Source organism: Mesocricetus auratus, unplaced genomic scaffold (genome assembly GCF_017639785.1).
Source record: "Mesocricetus auratus isolate SY011 unplaced genomic scaffold, BCM_Maur_2.0 Super-Scaffold_6730, whole genome shotgun sequence".
Lineage (NCBI taxonomy): Eukaryota > Metazoa > Chordata > Mammalia > Rodentia > Cricetidae > Mesocricetus > Mesocricetus auratus.
Genome location: NW_024429184.1, coordinates 91,135,208 through 91,154,565, shown reverse-complemented (window position 1 = coordinate 91,154,565; position 19,358 = coordinate 91,135,208). Strand labels below are relative to the sequence as shown.

At 35.2% G+C, this 19,358-nt stretch overlaps 1 protein-coding gene across 2 annotated transcripts in view; it reads left to right on the top strand.

The window, feature by feature from the left end:
* Positions 1 to 19,358, top strand: part of Wdr7 (WD repeat domain 7) — a 253,422-nt gene that overhangs the window by 64,909 nt on the left and 169,155 nt on the right. Inside the window, exons 15-19 of one of the 2 annotated variants that reach the window (XM_005074662.4) lie at positions 1,490 to 2,259; positions 3,944 to 4,032; positions 14,012 to 14,107; positions 16,440 to 16,558; positions 18,546 to 18,669. In XM_005074662.4, the coding sequence (XP_005074719.1) occupies positions 1,490 to 2,259; positions 3,944 to 4,032; positions 14,012 to 14,107; positions 16,440 to 16,558; positions 18,546 to 18,669 (1,198 nt within the window). The remainder of the gene's footprint in view (positions 1 to 1,489; positions 2,260 to 3,943; positions 4,033 to 14,011; positions 14,108 to 16,439; positions 16,559 to 18,545; positions 18,670 to 19,358) is intronic. The other variant, XM_013116796.3, reaches the window with a different exon arrangement.

Below are 19,358 nucleotides of genomic sequence, written 5' to 3'. Positions count from 1 at the left end.
GAGACTGAGACTGTTTCTGGAAAGGAGAAGTGATTTGGTGCTAAGGCGTGAGGTGGTGATTAGAGGTGAAATGGAGGCGCAAGCAACAATATATTCTGGAGAGTTCTTTGTGCTTTGTAAAGAAGTCTGGATTTTCTTCTCAAATTATAAAATACTGTTGATAACCTCTGAAGCTAGAAGTGTAGTCAGAAAAGATAGAAATTGAGACAAGACAGACCAGTTAAGGGAATTTATTGTGACTATTTTAGGAAGAGTTGATAAGCAATTTGAATAATTGTATAAGACTTTTATAGTGTTCTCTGCTCATCCTTCTAGGCTCTTTGGTTGCACAGAATGGGTAAGGCATGGTTTGTCTGTGTTTTGAAATTACCCTGCAGAATAAGGAAGTTATAAGTAACTGTTTAAATATTTCTGAGATATCCAAATATCTGACACATAGGTGTTATAAAATGTTAGGGGAACTAAATGAACCATTGGCTAACTTTTTCCCAGGAGAATTAGAGTCCTTTCCTCAACATGAATGAGATATGGTTGACAAGTAAGGCATTCACTGTACTGATCTGATGTGCATATATGTTGTGATTGAGAGTTAGGGCCACGTAGAAGAGGACTTAGAGGATAAAGGAGTACTAAGCGAAAATGAAAGGATTTGAATGTCAGGAGTCACCGAGTTGGTTCAAGAGCCTCTTTATTAAAGCTGAAAGGGGGATTTTATAAATAGGCCCTGTATTTGGGATGAAGAAGTCTATATTTTATTCTATAGATTTATTTTCTAGTTATGAAAAAATAGCGTGTGTTAACTATATGTAATTTGAGACATCTAAAGTCTGAACAAAATGTCCTATGATTTCATCAAAAGGTAACTTCAATTTACATTCTGGTGTAACATGTATGGGTTTTACACATATACATGCATGCACACATGCATCACATAAGTGAACTGTGTTATACACTCTTGTCTCCATGAGACAATGTCAGAGGACCCATCCTGAAGAGCTGCCTGCAGATCTACACTTTCAGTAGATTTGAGTAGAACGGACAGTAAGTAAAGCAAAGAAGTAGATGGAAGATGGTCAGGATCACCTTACTTTTACAATCTAGAGCCCGGAAGACTTAAATATGTCTTTAGAGGGAATTTGGTAAGGGAGAAAGACTGAAGGGAAGTGCTGAAGGAAGGAGTTCAGTCCACGGTGCTTGTTCAGGGCCAGCCACAGTTCATTTTCGTAGTTCCCACTTCAGTAATAAGCTTTTATTAATGTATACTTGGCTTTAAATTAATTGGTATTTTAATGATTGGGTCGGGGTAAAGTCATTGTATAAGCTCGTATCGTTTACATGTTGCTCGTTGGCAAAGATATTTTAATTTTCTAGAAGCCCTAAAAAGACAGCCTCATAAGCATTTTAATTCAGTTATTTATTGTTCACTAATGAATGTTGAGATTAAATACTTTGAATTGTAACCAGTTTTTTTTTTAAATATTCGTTACAGGGGAATTTACCTAAATATTCTCATAACTCCCTGATGGTTCAAGCAATAAAGACGAACCTAACAGACCCGGACATCCATGTGCTGTTCTTTGATGTGGAAGCTTTGATTATTCAACTCCTGACTGAAGAAGCCTCTAGGCCGAATACTGCACTTATTTCCCCAGAGAATTTGCAAAAAGCATCTGGCAGTTCAGACAAAGGGGGCTCTTTTCTAACTGGAAAACGAGCAGCAGTTCTTTTCCAGCAAGTGAAGGAAACTATCAAAGAGAACATAAAGGAGCACCTCCTGGATGAGGAAGAGGAGGACGAGGAGATCATGAGGCAGAGAAGGGAAGAGAGTGATCCCGAGTACCGGGCCAGCAAGTCCAAGCCGCTGACCTTACTAGAATACAATCTAACTATGGACACTGCAAAATTATTCATGTCCTGTCTTCACGCCTGGGGTTTGAATGACGTTCTGGATGAAGTTTGTCTTGATCGCCTTGGAATGCTGAAACCACACTGCACAGTGTCCTTTGGTCTCTTATCGAGAGGAGGTCATATGTCGTTGATGCTTCCTGGCTATAATCAGGCTGCTGCTAAATTACTACATGGGAAAGAGGAAACAGGAAGGAAGTTGCTGACAACTGATGGAGTAGGAAAGGGAACCTACACAGTGTCTCGAGCAGTCACCACTCAACATCTCTTGTCCATCATATCTTTGGCAAATACGTTAATGAGTATGACCAATGCAACTTTCATTGGCGATCACATGAAGAAGGGCCCGACCAGGTGTGATTATGTAGTTTAATTTTATTCTTTATTTCCAATGGGATAAATGATCATACTCTATTTTTGTTTTTGTTTACTGCTCTTTTAGTTTTTGGCTCTGCACACATTTTCCATTAAATGTCACATTAGTGACTTCCTATTTAAACCATAAAACAAAGCATTTCTAAGACAGAGGCATTAAAACACAATAAAACTATTGCAGTATTATATATGTAGTCATATTTAGTAGCTATGTTAAATGGGAGGTCATACAGGATAGCTCTTGAATAAATTAAATCTTTAAATTTTTTAATTTAAGATTTTTTTTCTGAGTTAACCCTGACTAACCAGGAGTTCAGCATAGACAAGGCTAGCCTTGAACTCAAAGAGACTGGCCCATCTCTGCCTCCTAAGTAATGGGGTTAAAGGTGTGGGCCACCACAATGGTCTTATTCTTTTTTAAGTTATGTGCTTAGATTTGGGCTTGTGCATGTGTGAATGCAGATGACTGTGAAATCCAGAAGAGGATGTTATATCACTGGAGCCGGAGACACAGGTAGTTATGAGCTGCCCAGTGTGGGTTCAGGGAAGCACTCCAGTCCTCTGCAAGAGCAGTCTGTGCTCTTAATTGCTGAGCCGTCTCTTTGAGCTCCATAAATATAAACTCAAATCTATACCTCTTGGAAGTTTGAACTGACATTCAGTTTAAATGGGTATTGTTCACAATGCTTTTCATTGTAATCTGTATGCAGTATTGATGTGCCCAGTGATTGTCTCTGGAATGTCCTATTAAGTGCAGTCCAAATTTTTGCAAAAGGGAAGAGAAAATAACTTTTAAAACAGACTACCTTAAAGAGAATATTTTGATTTTTTTACAATACTTAGCCTGAATGCTATTTCTCAAAGTTATGAAGACAACTTATTATTATGCTTTATTAAAGTTGACCACATCAATTTTTTAAACCTAAGAAATACTTAGATAGCATTTATTTTGTGCCATGTTCTATTGTAATTATCCTACAAAAATTCAGTGTTCTTAATCCTGTAAATACTTTTTTTTGTTGTTGTTCTTGTTTTTTGAGACAGGGTTTCTCTGTGTAGCCTTGGCTGTCTTGGAACTCACTCTGTTGACCAGGCTGGCCTCAAACTCACAGAGGCACCTGCCTCTGCCTCCCAAGTGCTGGGATTAAAGGTGTGTACCACTACTGCCTGGTATGTAAATACTTTATCATAGGATGTTTTTGAGCAGAAATTCAAAAGAGACACTTTACCTCTAGACTCCAAGATTTCTTTATGCTTTATTTCTACGCATATGATTAAATGCTTTTCAAATTGGCATACTGGTCCATGAATTCCTAGATGCTAATGGGCAGGCTGAAATGCCAGTGTTAACAGTAAAGAAATGAGACGAAGTGACTTCTGCCTGTCAGTTGTCGTTCATGGGAGTGTTCAGAAATACATGTTAAGGCTAACAGAAAGTAAACATTTTCATTACAAAAAAGGTATGAATACTTCTTAATCACGTAGTTATTTTGCCAAAATTTGAAATGAACAACATCAATAGGCACAAAACTTAGAAAATGACCATCTTTTTGAAATAGTAAGTTGAAAATGTTCTGCATATGTTTCTTTTCAATCTAGAGAATGACATTTTGAATAGCTCTGGAAATAGGAAAATGTTCAATGTTTTTTTCTTCTTTTAAAGGCCACCTAGACCAGGCACCCCAGACCTTTCAAAGGCAAGGGGTTCCCCTCCACCTTCCAGTAATATTGTGCAAGGACAGATTAAACAAGGTAAAATTAAATCTTACTAAGTAATTGACGTGACATTTCAGCTGTAGAAACTGAGAAGGCATTGCTAATGTATAATCATAATATTTTGTTTGTCTCAGATTGTTAAAAGAGAGAAAAGTTGTTATATTCCAGATGTAAATATGGATAATTAAGATGTCAGTTAAAAATAAATCAGATTTATTTGGAAATTGATAACTGAGCATATTTCAGATAATTTTATTATATGGTCTTTGGCCTAATTTGTATGTATTAGGGCCACCTTAACTTGACAACAGTAGTTAACTGTGTGTATCCTAAGTTTAGAAGTTGTACCTATTTTTAACACTGTTGGAAATGTTTGAAATCACAGATTTATGCTACAATTAGTCTTCTACTGTTTTCTAGTGGTGTCTACATTGCTATTCACAAGTCAAAAATGCCTATTAAACTGTTCTTTGTTTTTAAATAATAATATACCATAACTTTCATTTTTATCTTTGTTTTTCATTAGGGAATAGGAGGGGGAAGACTGACTTTCTCCTATTGAAATTCTAAACATTTCTGTGAATTAATATGCTTAGTTATAACTGTTTAAAGATCAGGGTGAAGCGTAGGTATAAAACAGGTGAATTCTCTATTTAGACATGGCTCTTAGCTGTATGATACTTATCATGTTATAAATATACTCCAGAATTAGAAAAAGCAACAACCTTACAATAAAGTACTTCTGGAATTTCAAATAAATGGGATCTAGTTGGCACCATCACAACTTTTCTGGTGACTGCCCCCTTTTTAATTTTTAAATTTTTTTTGCTTTCATACATCTATATTTAAATTCATAAATTTTGTCATTTAACTGCATTTCTTGAGATTTACTTGAGTTTAGTTCACTATATAGTATACATATTCTTTTCTGTTTGGCCTCAACTATCTAATTTATTAGTTTTATTGCATCAGAACTATAGTTTGTTATTTTTATTGCTGTGTATTATTCTGTTGAATGAATAGATCACAATTTATACATATTTTCCCTATTTAGATTTTGTTCCAAGATGCCCTATATTGCATTAAGGAGATACCCCTATATTCCTAATTTGTTGAGATTCTAACTTTATTATTAATAGATGTTAAATTTAGTCAGATTTTCTTTCTGCATCCATTGAAATTATATGATTTTCCTCCTTTATTGCCTTCATAAGACAAAGAATATTGACTTTTGGTTTTAAAAACACTTGGCATATAAATCACACTTATAGATTATTAAATATGACTAGTAAAATTTTGTTGAAGATGTGTGGTGTTCATGGGAATTTTAGGGTATATTTTAATTTCTGGTAATGGCTTTCTGTAGTTGGTGACAGAGTAATGACCTCACAGAGTGAGTGGAAGGTGATCCTTTTCTTTGTACTTTTCTGGAATGGTTTACTCTTTATTTAGGTTGTTAGATCATTAAATGAAAGCTTGTAGGCCTGAAATTTTCTTTATAGATTTTTAACTGTATATTTTATTTTTTTGCATATATTTCAGGCATTCTGGTTTTGTTTCTGTTTTATAATTTTCTTTAGTGAACTTTCTGTCAAATTTATTAGGCAAAATGTTCTAGAAATTCTTAAAATTCCCCTTTTAATTCCATTGTTCATCTTCTATGTTTTTTTAATCCATTATGCCTAGTAGAAACCAATTTTTAGAATTTTCCTTAAAACCCTGCTATGCTTAATTGAATTCTGTGATTTTTTTCTGCTTTTAAATTATTTGATTTATAATTACTATCATCTTGTTATTTCTATTTTAAATTCAGTCTTACGTTTTTAGTTTAAGGAAATCTGAAGTTAATGACATGTGATGGTTGACCTTGATACCCTTATATTTAGTGCTGAAATTCCTTTCTGAATATTGCTTTGTGGCAACTCCCACATTTTCTATTTAGTATCTGGTAATTTTAGTATTTAATTTTCCAACATTTCCAAGATTTTCCAAGAATGTGCCTGGGTTCTCATTGATAGTGAAATAACATTACTTCCATGTTGGAATCCTTTGGAATATTTCCATTTTACTGTATTTATTTATTTAAAAATAATTGTGTATATTAGTGGCATGGATGTTTCAATATATTTGTATATTTTGGAATTGCTAAATCAAGCTAATTATCATTTGTATTACGTTACCATTGTGCACACATACATATGTGTGTGTGTGTTTCTATGTGTGTGCTTGTGTTTGTGTGCACATGCTCTAACTTGGTGAATATACTCTGTGTATGTTAAGAAGTGTATAGTCTGGTGTTAGGTAGAGTATTTTATAAAGTCAGGTCAATAGCTGATCATTTTCTGCCTACTTGTCTCTATTAAGTAGATGAGATGATTGAAACCTGAAATCATAATTATTTATTTGCTTATGCTTCCTTTTACTTCTGGAAGATTTTTTTCATGTTTATTTTTAAAACTCCCATAAAAGGTACATACATTTTTGGAGCTATCATTATTATTATTTGGCTTAATATTGTAAATGATAATCTTTATGCTTCTGATATTCTTTTTTCTGAAACATACTATATTCATAATATTTAGCATCTTTAGTTGCTATTTTAATCATATAACTTTCCCATCTTTTTGCCTTTTCTCTTTTTGAGGCTTTGTATTTAAGGCTTGTTTCTTATGTAGGCATCATGTAGTTATGTCTTGCTCTTTTATCCAATGTAACCTAATTTGACTTGATTGTTTTTTTTTTAAGACAGGGCCTCTCTATGTAGCCCTGGCTGTCCTGGAACTTACTCTGTAGACCAGGCTGGCCTTTAGTTTGCTGAGGCTTGACTGCCTCTGCCCCTTCAGTGCTGGGATAGAAGGTGTGCGCCACCATATTTAGACGCAGTTTGCTTTTTAATGTTTTAAGCTTTTTTTTACCTTTAATGTCATTGTCCATATAGTTAGAGTTTAGTTGATTTCTTTTTTTCTTTTGCTGTATTTCCCACTGTCCCACTTTCCTTTGTTTTTTTTCTTTCTTTTGCTATCTTTTTTGTTTTGTTTTGTTTCTTTTTTGTTTCTTTTTGCTATCTTTTTAAATTATCAAGTATCTTTGAGTCTACTTTTTATTTCATACTTTTTTGTGTGAATTTTGCAATTATTTTACATAGTGTTTCAAATACTTTTCTCAGTGGTCTCATTATATGCATATTAGATTTCTTAAAATTGCCTCATTTGTCAATGATGCCTTAAATTTTTATTTATTTAAATTCTCTCTCTCTCTCTCTCTCTCTCTCTCTCTCTCTCTCTCTCTCTCTCTCTCTCTCTCTCTCTCTCTGTGTGTGTGTGTGTGTGTGTGTGTCTGCATGTGCCATGGAGTACATGTGGAAGTCAGAGGACAAACTACTGGAAATCTTAGGTCTTTAGCTTGGCTGTACTTGCCTCTACCCACTAAACCCTACTACTTTTGTGCCACTTTCCCAGATTTTGATTTAATTTATATTATAATAGTTTCAGTTTAATTAGTTATTTTCCATCAGGGTGTGAACTTTCTTCAATCCCATATTTATGTATTTTTGACTTGGGTAATGATTTTTATATCTTTCCTATCTCACTTTGAATGTGTGGGGTTATCTGATTATTGTCTTATCCTTGCTTGTTCTGAGTTTTTTATTAATTGTTATTATGGACTACACTTTCCTGCCTCTGAATTTTCATGCTTGATTAACATGACAGATGCTTAAAATTTTGTCAAACAACCAGGTGGTGGTGGCTCATGCTTTCATCCCAGGACTCTGGAGGTAGAGGCAGGCGAATCTCTGTGAGTTGGAGGCCAGCCTGATCTACAAAGCGAGTTCCAGGAAAGGTGCCAAAAACTAGACAGAGAAACCCTGTCTTGGAAACACTATAAACAAACAAACAAACAAACAAAAAAAACCTGTCAGACAGGCTACTAGGTATTTTGTATTCTTACAAACCTTCGGGAGCTTCCTTTTAAGATGGAATTTGTGAAGGCAGTTTGAGCAGTGCTCTAAATAAGGTCAGTTATTCCCTATTACTGAGGCAAGATCTTCCTTGAGCATCCCCAGCAGGCTGCTGAAGAAAGGCACTGTTCTGGGCTTCCCGATGGTCCGTCTCCCTTCCTCACTGTCTCCCTTCCTCACTAGTTTCCTGAAGTGTTCTGGTTGGTCCTCTGCTGGAACCTGAGGAGATCCTTCTGCATAGCTTCAGCCCTAGTATCTCTTTTCTCTCTTCCCCAGCCTTTAAATTCTGTTCTCTTCTCCCCAGACTCTCCCCTTTGTATCCTCTACTTGCTGAGTTCAGATTCCCTGTGTCTTGCCTTAGGAACTTTGTCAAGCTGATAAAATAGGCCAATTAGAGGGTTCACTTTGTCTCATATGCATGCAGAAAGAATTTAATCAGCAATAAAAATTAAAAAGTAACATGTTAATTTAAAACACAGAATTTTAAGTGTTGCATCCAGTACTCTACTGCAAGCCTACATTTCTACTACTGACCTGAAAAAGACAGCGATAAACTGTTGGTTAGTGCATATAAATGTTTCCTATGATTGCCTAACAAGAGCTGCTTTCCATTTCTTACTGTAGATGACATAAATCTAACCCCTTTCTGAAAATAAATTTGCAAAGAGTACTGTGACTTGCTTGTGACCTTGCCACAACTTTTTTGATCAGGTTTCTCTTCCACAATCCTTTCCAGACTCATCCCATCTCCCTACCCACCCTACTTTATGTTCTTTCTCTATCTCTCTTTTTAAAAAAAATACCATGAAAACACAAAAACAAAGAGCGAAACAAATAGGCAAAAGGTCAATATGACAAAAAACTGGGAAAAGAAAGGAAAATGAAGCAAAAACTCTAAAAAAAATACCAGTGATTTTCTGTCGTTGTTGGCTAACACCTACTGGCCATGGGGCCTGCCCCGAAGTGTAGTTAATACACCCAGTGACACTCAGTTGGAGAAAACTGATTTTTCCTTGGCCAGTGGGTATCAGTATTAGAAAGCTTCTTGGTTAGGGGTCAAGCCCTTTGTCCACTCACCCCCTCAGTGCTGGCACCCAGCCTGGCTTGAACCTGTGCAGGCCTTGTATGTGCTGCCATGGTCTCTGTGAGTTCATGTGTGTTTGGAAGACAGTCTGTCCTTAAGTCATCCACCACCTCTGGTTCTTTCAACCTCTCCTCCTTCTCTTTCACACACATTCTTGTGCCCTGATGGTAGGGACTTGATGAAGGCATCACATTTAGGACTGAGTTCTCTAACATCTCACATTCTCTTCATACTGTCCAATTGTGGATCTTCATGTCGATTCCCATCTATTGCAAAAAGAAGCTCATTTGAAGAACACTGAAGGAGTCACTGACCTATGGATATAACACTATATCATCAGGAGTTATTTTTTCATTATATTCCTTTAGCAGAATAATAGTATCAGGCATTCCCCTAGGCCCATAATCTATCTAGTCTTAGGTTTTTTGGCTTTTTTAGCAGTGTTAGGTGTAGGTTCTTTCTCATGAAGTGGGCTTTAAATCCAGTCAGTGGTTGGTGACGCCTATAACATTTGTGCCACTATTTAAACAATCTATCTCAGATATGTCACAGGGTTTGTGTCTGAGTGATATTGATAATTACTTTTCTTCTCCAGTAGTGTGAACAGTGCCTTCTGATGTTTTAGGGATTCCATGGTACCCTTTTTGCCAATGACTCAACAAGATGTAGCCCATTCCTGGCACTGGAGGTTTTTACTTGGTTTCTTAAGATGTCTAGTTGGAGTCCTAACATATATACATGTATGACATATATATATGTGTGTGTGTGTGTGTGTGTGTGTGTTTCCCTGAATATATACAAGTATGCCACATGTGTGCCTAGTGCCCTGAGAGGCTAGAAGAGGGTGCTGGATCCTCTGGGCCTAGAGTTACAGCTGGCTGTGAGCCACCATGTGGCTGCTGGGAACTGAGCTTGGGGGTCCTCTGCAAGAGCAGCAAGTGCTTTTAACCACAGAGCCATTGCTCCAGAACAACTACTATAGTTTTAAAATATTATGAGCTTCTTGATATGTTACTGCCTTAACGTTTATGCTTTTCATCACTGTGGGATTGCTAATTCATTCTGAAATGGTAGGTCCTTAATTCTTTCTGTTGTCTGAATGTTTGCACACCCATTTCCCATTGGTTATTTAATTCTCTCATAGAGGAATTTTTTTGGCCTAATAGTGTTTGACAGTTCAGTTTTGCATTGCATCCTAGTTTGTTACTCAATGTCTAAGTAAACATGTCTGAATTATAAATAAGTATATTACTGAAGTAAAATTTTAATGTAGTTCTGGAATCTCTACCATGATGTATAAACTTATAGTATGAATAGGCGATTTTCTTATAACCTATCGTAGTGTTGTGCTGTATGCTTATTTATGTCCTGAAACAATGGATCATAACAATTATGGACATAATTCCCAAGACCATTACTATGACTTAAGACAGGGATTTATTTATGACTTGCAGGGTGTCCAGAAATAGTATGTTTCAAAAGTCCACAAAAACCTTCAAATTTGTGTAAGTAGTTATTTGTGGTAATTGTACTTACTTCAGCAATACATATTCTGCATTTCAGGTTATCATGGCTGCTACCATAATTTATTTATTTCTGTTGATTCAAAACCACAGCTTTTATCTTAAGGGAGTAAGCGATAGTTTATTTTGGAGTTACTGCCCAAGAACATGATTTAGGTTACCGCAAATTCCTTGTTCCAACATGGAAGCAGTTTCATAGTTTATAGAACAAAGAAAGTTGTAAATCAAGGCAAGTTTAAAATATATTGTGTCATCAGAGTGATGGTTACAGAAAGATTGGGGAAGCTTTTCTGTGGGGCCAAGATAATATCTGATGACATTCTTAGCTCATGGTGTGGTGGAAGCTAATAGTCTGCTGAGTTAGTAGATTTCAGAAAGTTTCTGTCTGTTATTCACAGAGTTCAGACAAAGAAATGGTCAAGGCATCTGTGGTCTGGGAGCCTAGATGTAGGCCAGGATAAGGCAACAGGCCTCTGGCTTGTAACACTCCAGGCTCCTCACACGTCTGTGCTTTTATCAGCTTTGTTTTTAAAATTTATTTATTTATTTTGTTGAAAATAGATTTTTTCATACAATATATTCTTATTACAGTGGTTCCCCTTCTCCCAACTTCTCTTAGATCTTCCCACTTTGCCACCCACCCAAATCTATGCCTTTCTTTCTCTCTCTTATTAGGAAGCAGACAGATATCTACATCATCATCATAATAAATAAAATTAGACAAAATAAAAACAAACCATAATGGACACAGCCTCTTTAAGAAGTTTTTGCTCATAGTTCCAAACTATCAGTAAAATACAAAATTAGGCTGCTAACATTTTCAAGCATTTATAGTCTTGTTTTTTTTGTTTGTTTGTTTGTTTGTTTGTTTTACAAGACAAGGTTTCTCTGTGGCTTTGGAGCCTGTCCTGGAACTAGCTCTTGTAGACCAGGCTAGTCTTCGAACTCACAGAGATCTGCCTGCCTCTGCCTCCCTAGTGCTGGGATTAAAGGCTTGCGCCACCACTGCCTGGCGCATTTATAGTCTTGAAAAGTTAGTTTTTTTGTGTACTTATTCTAATGAAATAATTGAAAGATATGTATAGTCAGATTAGATTAAACAACAACAAAATAACAGAGAGCCTAGAAAACTAGGATCTATTGAAAATATGATCAAGTTTTCCATGGGATGATAAGTAGTGAATGAGGCTCTGAACTACAATAGTACGTTCTTAAAGGACCCTCCCTGGCAAAATAATAGAGCGTATGTCTCTTCAGCCTCTTTCCATAAGAAAATCATAGGTGGCACTGAGACTTTTCTGCCTTAACAAGATGGGCAAATATGATTTATGCTTAAACCCTCACAGAACATTTCAGGTCTGTCATTTATTATTAAACGTTGAATGTTTTATTTTGAGTGATATGTTTTCTTCTAGTTTCACAGTATTCTATATGTTGACAGTTGTAAAAAGCTGTGACAAGAGTTTAATTTCTCAGTGAACTCTAAGCGAATTTCTAAATTTTGACATTTTTTTTTATGTTGGTTCAGAGATCATTAAAGCTTAGTAAATCTAATCCCTTAGTTTTATTGCTTGGTTTGTAGTATCCAGAAGATTTATTAAAGAATCAACATAAATGCCTATTTCTGTTTCTATTAAACATGACTCCAAAATTATAGTACCAAAAATTTATTTTCTTCTCTTTTATAAATAGTTGCATGGGTTGAGCGTCATGTCCTAGTATATGTACTCAGGCAGGTTTGCCAACTGTGCTTCTATTTTTTTTTTTTGAATACTAGTACATTGAGAAAGCATCAAGGTTTAATTCCATTTATTTGACCTAGTGGATAGTGATCAGCCACTACTGAACCTTTACAGGTTCATCCTCTCATTCTAGTATACTTACAGAATTAGGGTGAAATCAAGCAGAATTAATACAGATTTTTCAGAGACCTTGAGAAGGGACTTGTAGTGAAGGGAGGGTTAGCTGGGCAGGAGTGCAGCCAGGTGCATTATAGACGCAAACAATTTCCTCTAAGCATATTGAATGCAAACAATAATAATAAATATTTTACAATTTTGACATCACAGAAGTTTCTACTGTTGGGGACCCCCTGAGCAGGCTGCTCAGCATTTTTTGTGGCTTGAAGTTCAGCCACAGGGGGAATCCCACTATGCGGAAGCAAATGTTATTCAGGCCATTAAACTGATTTTGTAATTAAATAGTGAAGAGAAATTTAAAAATGAAAATTTTCAGTGGGTTGTATTAAATATTTTGTATTCTTTTTAAGATTATAGTGGTAGTTTTAGATTATTATGACATAATTAATAAATATAACACAAAATAGTCAGCCCTATAATAAAACCAAGTCTGTCATAATAAAAAAAAATTGCATTTTTTCACGTAAAAGTTCCATGGGTGGGAGAAGTATGGAGATAGTTTTCATTCTCCTACTGTTCACAGACTTCTTTTAGTCACACGTGCCTGAGTGACATTCGTGTGAAAAATTATAAAAAAAAGTTGTTTTCCTGCAGCTGTCCCATCATAACAAAAGACCTTCACTGTGTGAAAAGCAAACATATCATCCAGCAGACAATGCCTGATCCGCTCAGGAGCCCAAAGCCGTTGCTGCTCAGTAACAAAAGAAAGGAGAGGGATTAATTTGAAGATGCTTGTGCATGACATATGGTAATTTTTTCATAGGAAGGAAGTGTCAAATTATGACCTCTAAATCTTAACATTGACCCCCAGTTGTAGAATGTGTATGCCACAAGGTCCTTGGGTTTTTTCATATGATAATTTAAGCTGCAACATTTTCCTAGGAGTACAACTTTTTTTGAGTTGGGGGAGGGGATTGGTTTATCCATTGTATAAGAGTGTAGTTCATGATTGTTTTTGTGCATATATTTTTAAAGTGAATGCAACTGTATTAAGATTCTTCCAAGAGTTCAATGCAACGTACTGTGTAGGTTCTTTACAAGTGGGTACGTTTGAAGTCGAGTTGTTACGTAAGTGTAGAGAATCAAAATGCCATTTGGTAGTCCTTTCAGATACTTAAAAATAGTTTACACATAATATTAGAGAATAAACTATTTGAAAAATATGATCAACAGTATGAAGGCCACCTAAAATTTTCTCTGTCATATGTTTTAATTACATTTCTGAGAATTCTTAATGTAGTTTTTCTTGTCTTGTGCTCATGTTTTTTTTAAAATATAAGATTTGCTTTATTGTGGATGTATAATATAAAAACAATCTTGGCTTTAAGCGGAGGTTGAACTACATTGAGATTCACCGTCTCAGTAGTACTTTCTAATGAGCATTCCCTTCCAACTGAAACATCATTTTTTAGTTGTATACTCACTATATTTTGCTAACTTTGTTTTCATTCTTCACTAATACTGAGCTTTTTTTCAGAAACTGCTGTACCTCAATTCTTTCCTCTTTATTTCTCCTATTTTTCTCTGCAAGTCGCTGCACCTGTCGTTTCTGCTCGGTCTGATGCTGATCACTCTGGCTCTGCCTCTGCCTCTACCGCTTTACACACCTGTTTCTTAGTAAATGAAGGTATTCTCTCTCACTTTGTATCAACTGCCTTTCTGTCTCTGCTTTGGCCTGATAAACTTATTCTTTTTTTTTTTTTTATCTGATTTATACCTCCATCTGCTTTATTTTGTGTGAGTCCTGAGGTTCCCGTTTTGTGACCTTATTTGCTGAACTCAATGCCAGGTGCTGAATGTAAATACTGTGATGTTCCCTCCTGCCTAGCGAAAACCATGTCTGCCATTACCTACACAGCTACAGGAGAGCAGGGACGCTAAGCTTCCTTGTAGAATCTTGGTTAAAAGGTGGATTGTTTGTCATTGTGGTTTTGCCATTTGCTTTGTGGCCTTAAGGATCCTAAACTTATTTTACACGTACAATTAGTGTATGAGAGACAATGTGCTGTCCTTACACAATCGTATGCTCTAGTATAAGGCAGGTGAGTCTGTTACTTTACATTCTCACCTGAAAAGTCTTTAGGTTGATTACATAAGCTGATGGGAATTCACCTATCCTTTGTACTGTTTCTGCTTTAGGCAGAGGCACAGAGTTCTGTAATTTAAGACTTTGGATTGAGTTGGACTAGAGTATCCTTCTTGCTGTGTAGTTACACAAATGGAAAATAATTTTGGAGCTCTGAAATTGCAAATGCAACATTTGCTGTTTTTACTCTCTTAGCATCATTTAAACCTGGAATGTAATGGGGCTCATGAGTTCTATGTTATGTATTTTCTCTAGTATGGTCTTGACCTTTACTATTTTGGGCAAAATGAAAAGGAAGAACTTTACAAAATCTAAAATGTCACTGAAAATTATTCTGACCCTTCACCAAAGCTTACATTGAAAGGCCATTAAAACAAAGGGAGTGTTAGATTGCTTGGTAAGCCCAGAACACCTGTTGCAAGTAGTACACCCCAGGGATGAGAGAACAGAACTCACAATGGCAATATCATTGTTCGTTTGGTTTCTCTGTAAGAGCACTAGCCTAAAGTTTGAATGTGAAGACTGGATTGGAATAATTAGAATAATATTTGTTGAGCCATTTTAAACAATATTTAATTTAAAATATGTTGTAGGGCTTTGTAAGAATCATCATCCATTAAAGTTAAATCATAAGTAGTTCAATAGGACATCTGTGAAACATTAAACATATTAAGAAATTACTCATTAGATATATATGTATCTATATATAAGTATATATCCCTGTCTTATAAATTTCAATATGAAATGCGTGTCCATCACTTAAATTAATGCAATTACATATTTGTTATCAGTTGATGAGGATTTCTTTACTGAATGGATAAATTTAAGTAGGTGACTTGTCTCTCTTTATAACAGTTTCAGAGATCACTTTGTATTTTATCATAGGTTTTTATTATTAATTTAGAAGAACACAGTTTTAAGTCTTCCAAAGAATAGAACTGCTGAATTTCTGTTTACAGATAATAAATGATAGCAAATGAATTTTTACTCATTCTTTATTATTTGTCTTTAGATGTTATCATTTAGAAAAAAATGGCAAAATGCCATGAACCAATAATTACCTCATGGGTAATTCATTATATATACAGTTTTGCACACTTGTGAAATAACTCATAAAATCTGTATACTAGTATCGTGGTAAATAACATGTCTTTCTCGAATAATTTCATATCAAGAATCAGACATTTGGAAAAAATAACTTGATTTTCTTTAAGTTAGAATCAGTGATGTTTAAGACTGTAAATTTTGGATTGTCAAGTTTTTAATTGTGTGAAATGTCATCATTCAGTTTTCCTTTAAAAATTGACATTTTGGTATTTTAGTTTTGATTGTGACTAAGTTTCTGATTCATTTAGTAAGTGAGGGGGGGGTCAGTAACTATCTTAATTAAAGCCCCCGACAAAGAAAGGAAGACACTCATTTGGCTGGTATGTTGGCAGCACACAGATGGCCATGCCTTAAGTGACTGAACCTATGATAGAGATCTGTGTGAATGCCCTTTTACCTGGCAACAAGTTCACATGTTTAGTTAGCTCTCACATGTGTTTATTTCTATCCTTTCCCATCATCTAATATGTTTATTTTAGAAAAATCTTTCTAGAAATATGCTTTCTTTGAAAATTTGGCAAAACTGTGTGGAAAATTGTTTTTATTGGTTTTAAAATCTTCCCAGTTCTCATAGGTTACTAAATACGTGACTGAGGGATACAATACAATTCATGATGTTTTGAAACATACTAGAATTAAACTAAAGTGATTTATAACATAACTTAACAGACCTTTGTTTTAGATGAATATATACAAATAAAAGCTTTATATTTGCTGGAGAGTACCAAGATGTCTAATATGTTTGCTATATGTAACCTCTTGATAGGATGGAGCCAGTTAGCTGCCATGCACTGTGTTATGCTGCCTGACCTGCTGGGGCTGGATAAATTTAGACCTCCCCTTCTGGAGATGCTAGCTCGGAGATGGCAAGATCGATGCTTAGAGGTAATAAGGAAGAGAAAGATACTCCAATAAACAAAAGTAATGTGTATCTCATCTGTCCTTATCACTTACTCATTCCATTGTGGAAAATATGGATTAAGATTTCCATGTTTTGGGGGGAGGGCCTAGGCCTTGCCCACTATGATATGACAGACTTTGAAGATCCCCCATGGAAAGCCTCACCCTCCATGAGGAGCAGAGGGGGGATGGGGCAGGGAACTGGGGGAGCTCGTGGGGGTTGGGGAGGAGGGGAGAGAGAGGGATCTGGGATTGACATGTGAAGTAAGATGGTTTCTAATTTAAATAAAAAATTAATAAAAAAGATTTCCATGTTTTACATCCTTTGTTTCTATAGTAAACAGTAGATGTTCTAGTTTGTTTATTTAATTTTGAAAAAATTCATTGAGCGTTTCATTAAAAGTTTAACATACCCTATAGAATTATTTCTTAAGTATTGGTTTCCATAAAGATAATGCACTCACATGACGAGGACATATAACCATCTCCCCATGATTGCATATTCAATATAATCCTTTCCATCAAATTCCAAGTGAGTAGTTAGAGGCCAACAGAAGGTCCTGTGTTCTAGTAAAACAAGACAGTCATTGGAATTAAAATAGAGCTGGATTAAATGTCAGTGACAGCAATTACTTACTTTGTAAACCTGGATACTTTGTTTATACTATTTGGAGATCATTTATATAGCAGAGACTGTAGTGTAATTCTCACGAGAACACACATTGTACTAGACAGTTTTGCTGCTTGAACATCATATATTGTATGTATATATACTCAGTAAATGACCATGATGTCACTGAGAAATAACTCTATAGGACCTCTGTATATCTGGCCTATTGCTGGCTGAAGCATCATAATACTTCAAGCTATTGGCCTGTTCTAGTCTCTGTTGAGTGAGCTCCAAACAGAACTGAAGTATACTAAAGTTTTCAATGAATAATCTTTTAATTCACTTTAGAAGACAATAGATTTGTAAAGAATGCTTTACTTAAACTCTTCTTTAAATGAAGCTGAGTTATCCCTTAAGTTATAAATAGTTAATAAATTATATAAATTGATTGATACTTTGATTAAAAATAGACTAGCTTCTTTGGGCTTATGCCTGTGGTATTTCTGCTAAACAAAACTAAAACTAAACTGAAAAATAAAAAGTTGCATAGCCAACTGAAAAAAATTGATATGATTTTGAAAAATAACTCCCTCTATAGAACTGAAAGAGGTTACACAAGAATCTATTTATCCATTTTGTTTGTGTCTAGGTATATGTGAATTGTGTGGATTTATACCTATTGGATTGTATAAAAGATCAATGCTTGAGGCAGTGTTGATGTGATAAAGTAGATAACAAATATTAAAAAGGCTTGGTGAAATGTAAATTTTAAATCAAGAAATAATTTTTTTTGGAGACCTCTGTCATCTCTCTGGCCTGTTGACTCAAACATTATTATCCAGTGAATGGCTTTAACATATTTGCCTGCCCTCATCCTCTTCCCTTAGCTCCAAGCAAAATTGTAGTATATAAAGAATTTACTAGATAAGGTTAAGTTTCTTTTGGGTATTAGGGAAAACAATTTACTACTCCTAACATTGATTTAAAAAAAAAAGAAAACCAATAATAGATACATGGAAATTTAATAATTGAAGATGCTGTATTAGGGTATAAGAATGCTTTGGAAAATCAAGTTTTAAACATAAAGCTGAATAAATATCTTTCTATTAGTTTAGAAATATTTCCAATAGTTTAACATTTTTTGAATAACAGCATACTGTATGATATGTAGGATACTATCATTTAATGACAATATTTTATAACTACTCACTTCCTTATTTGATTTATAGTGTTTGTCATGTAAGTAAATATGCCTTCTGTGCTTTCTGATTTTATGTCACTATGAATTTTCTGGTTTGTGGATATCACTTTACCAACTGAGATGCTTTCTTTTTTTCTCATTTGTTTCTGTGATTCTGTTAGGTGAGAGAGGCTGCACAGGCCCTGCTTCTGGCAGAGCTGAGAAGAATTGAGCAGGCAGGACGGAAAGAAACTATTGATACCTGGGCTCCTTATTTACCTCAGTATATGGACCATGTCATTTCACGTAAGAATATTCATGCTTTTCTGAAGACCTTGGGTGACTCTTTGGGAAGAGTACCAGACTCAGAAGTGTTCACGCTTGGGCAAAAGTGAGAAGAAGGGGCCTTAAATCCTGCCCTTTATTGTTTGAATCTTGGTGGTTTACAGTAGGACAGTTAAATTGAACAAGAGATAAAAGATACCAAAATACCTCTAACGATTAGGCTCGTCATGAAACTAATTCTCAATAATAAAAGAAATCCTTACCCTACTTAACTCTAGCTTTTTTTCCTCTGCCTATTTTTTTGTTGGGCTTGTGGTTTCCACTTTGTTCATATTGATCTTGTGTTATGAAGTGCAGAGACCTTTTAAATGAGCTTTACACGAATACTTGAAAAACAGAGATCTGGTAGAGTTACACATGTGTACAGTGGGAAAAGAGAACGTTAGTGAGAGTTGTGGCTGATGAATCTTTCAAATAACCCTGATTTGAACGAACTGGGAAACTGTGGAAAATGCAACTTTTGTTTTCATGCTGTTAGGTTAAGGGTGCACTGGAATAAGACTATATTTGTTAGCATGATTTTTTCTCTCTGATAGAAATGTTTGTCCTCAATTTTTTGTTTTTCTAAAAAAGTTTATAATTAAAGTTTTATTTTTACTTGTTAGTTTTTTTTTTTTTTCTCTTTGAGACAGGGTTTCTTTGGAGGCTGT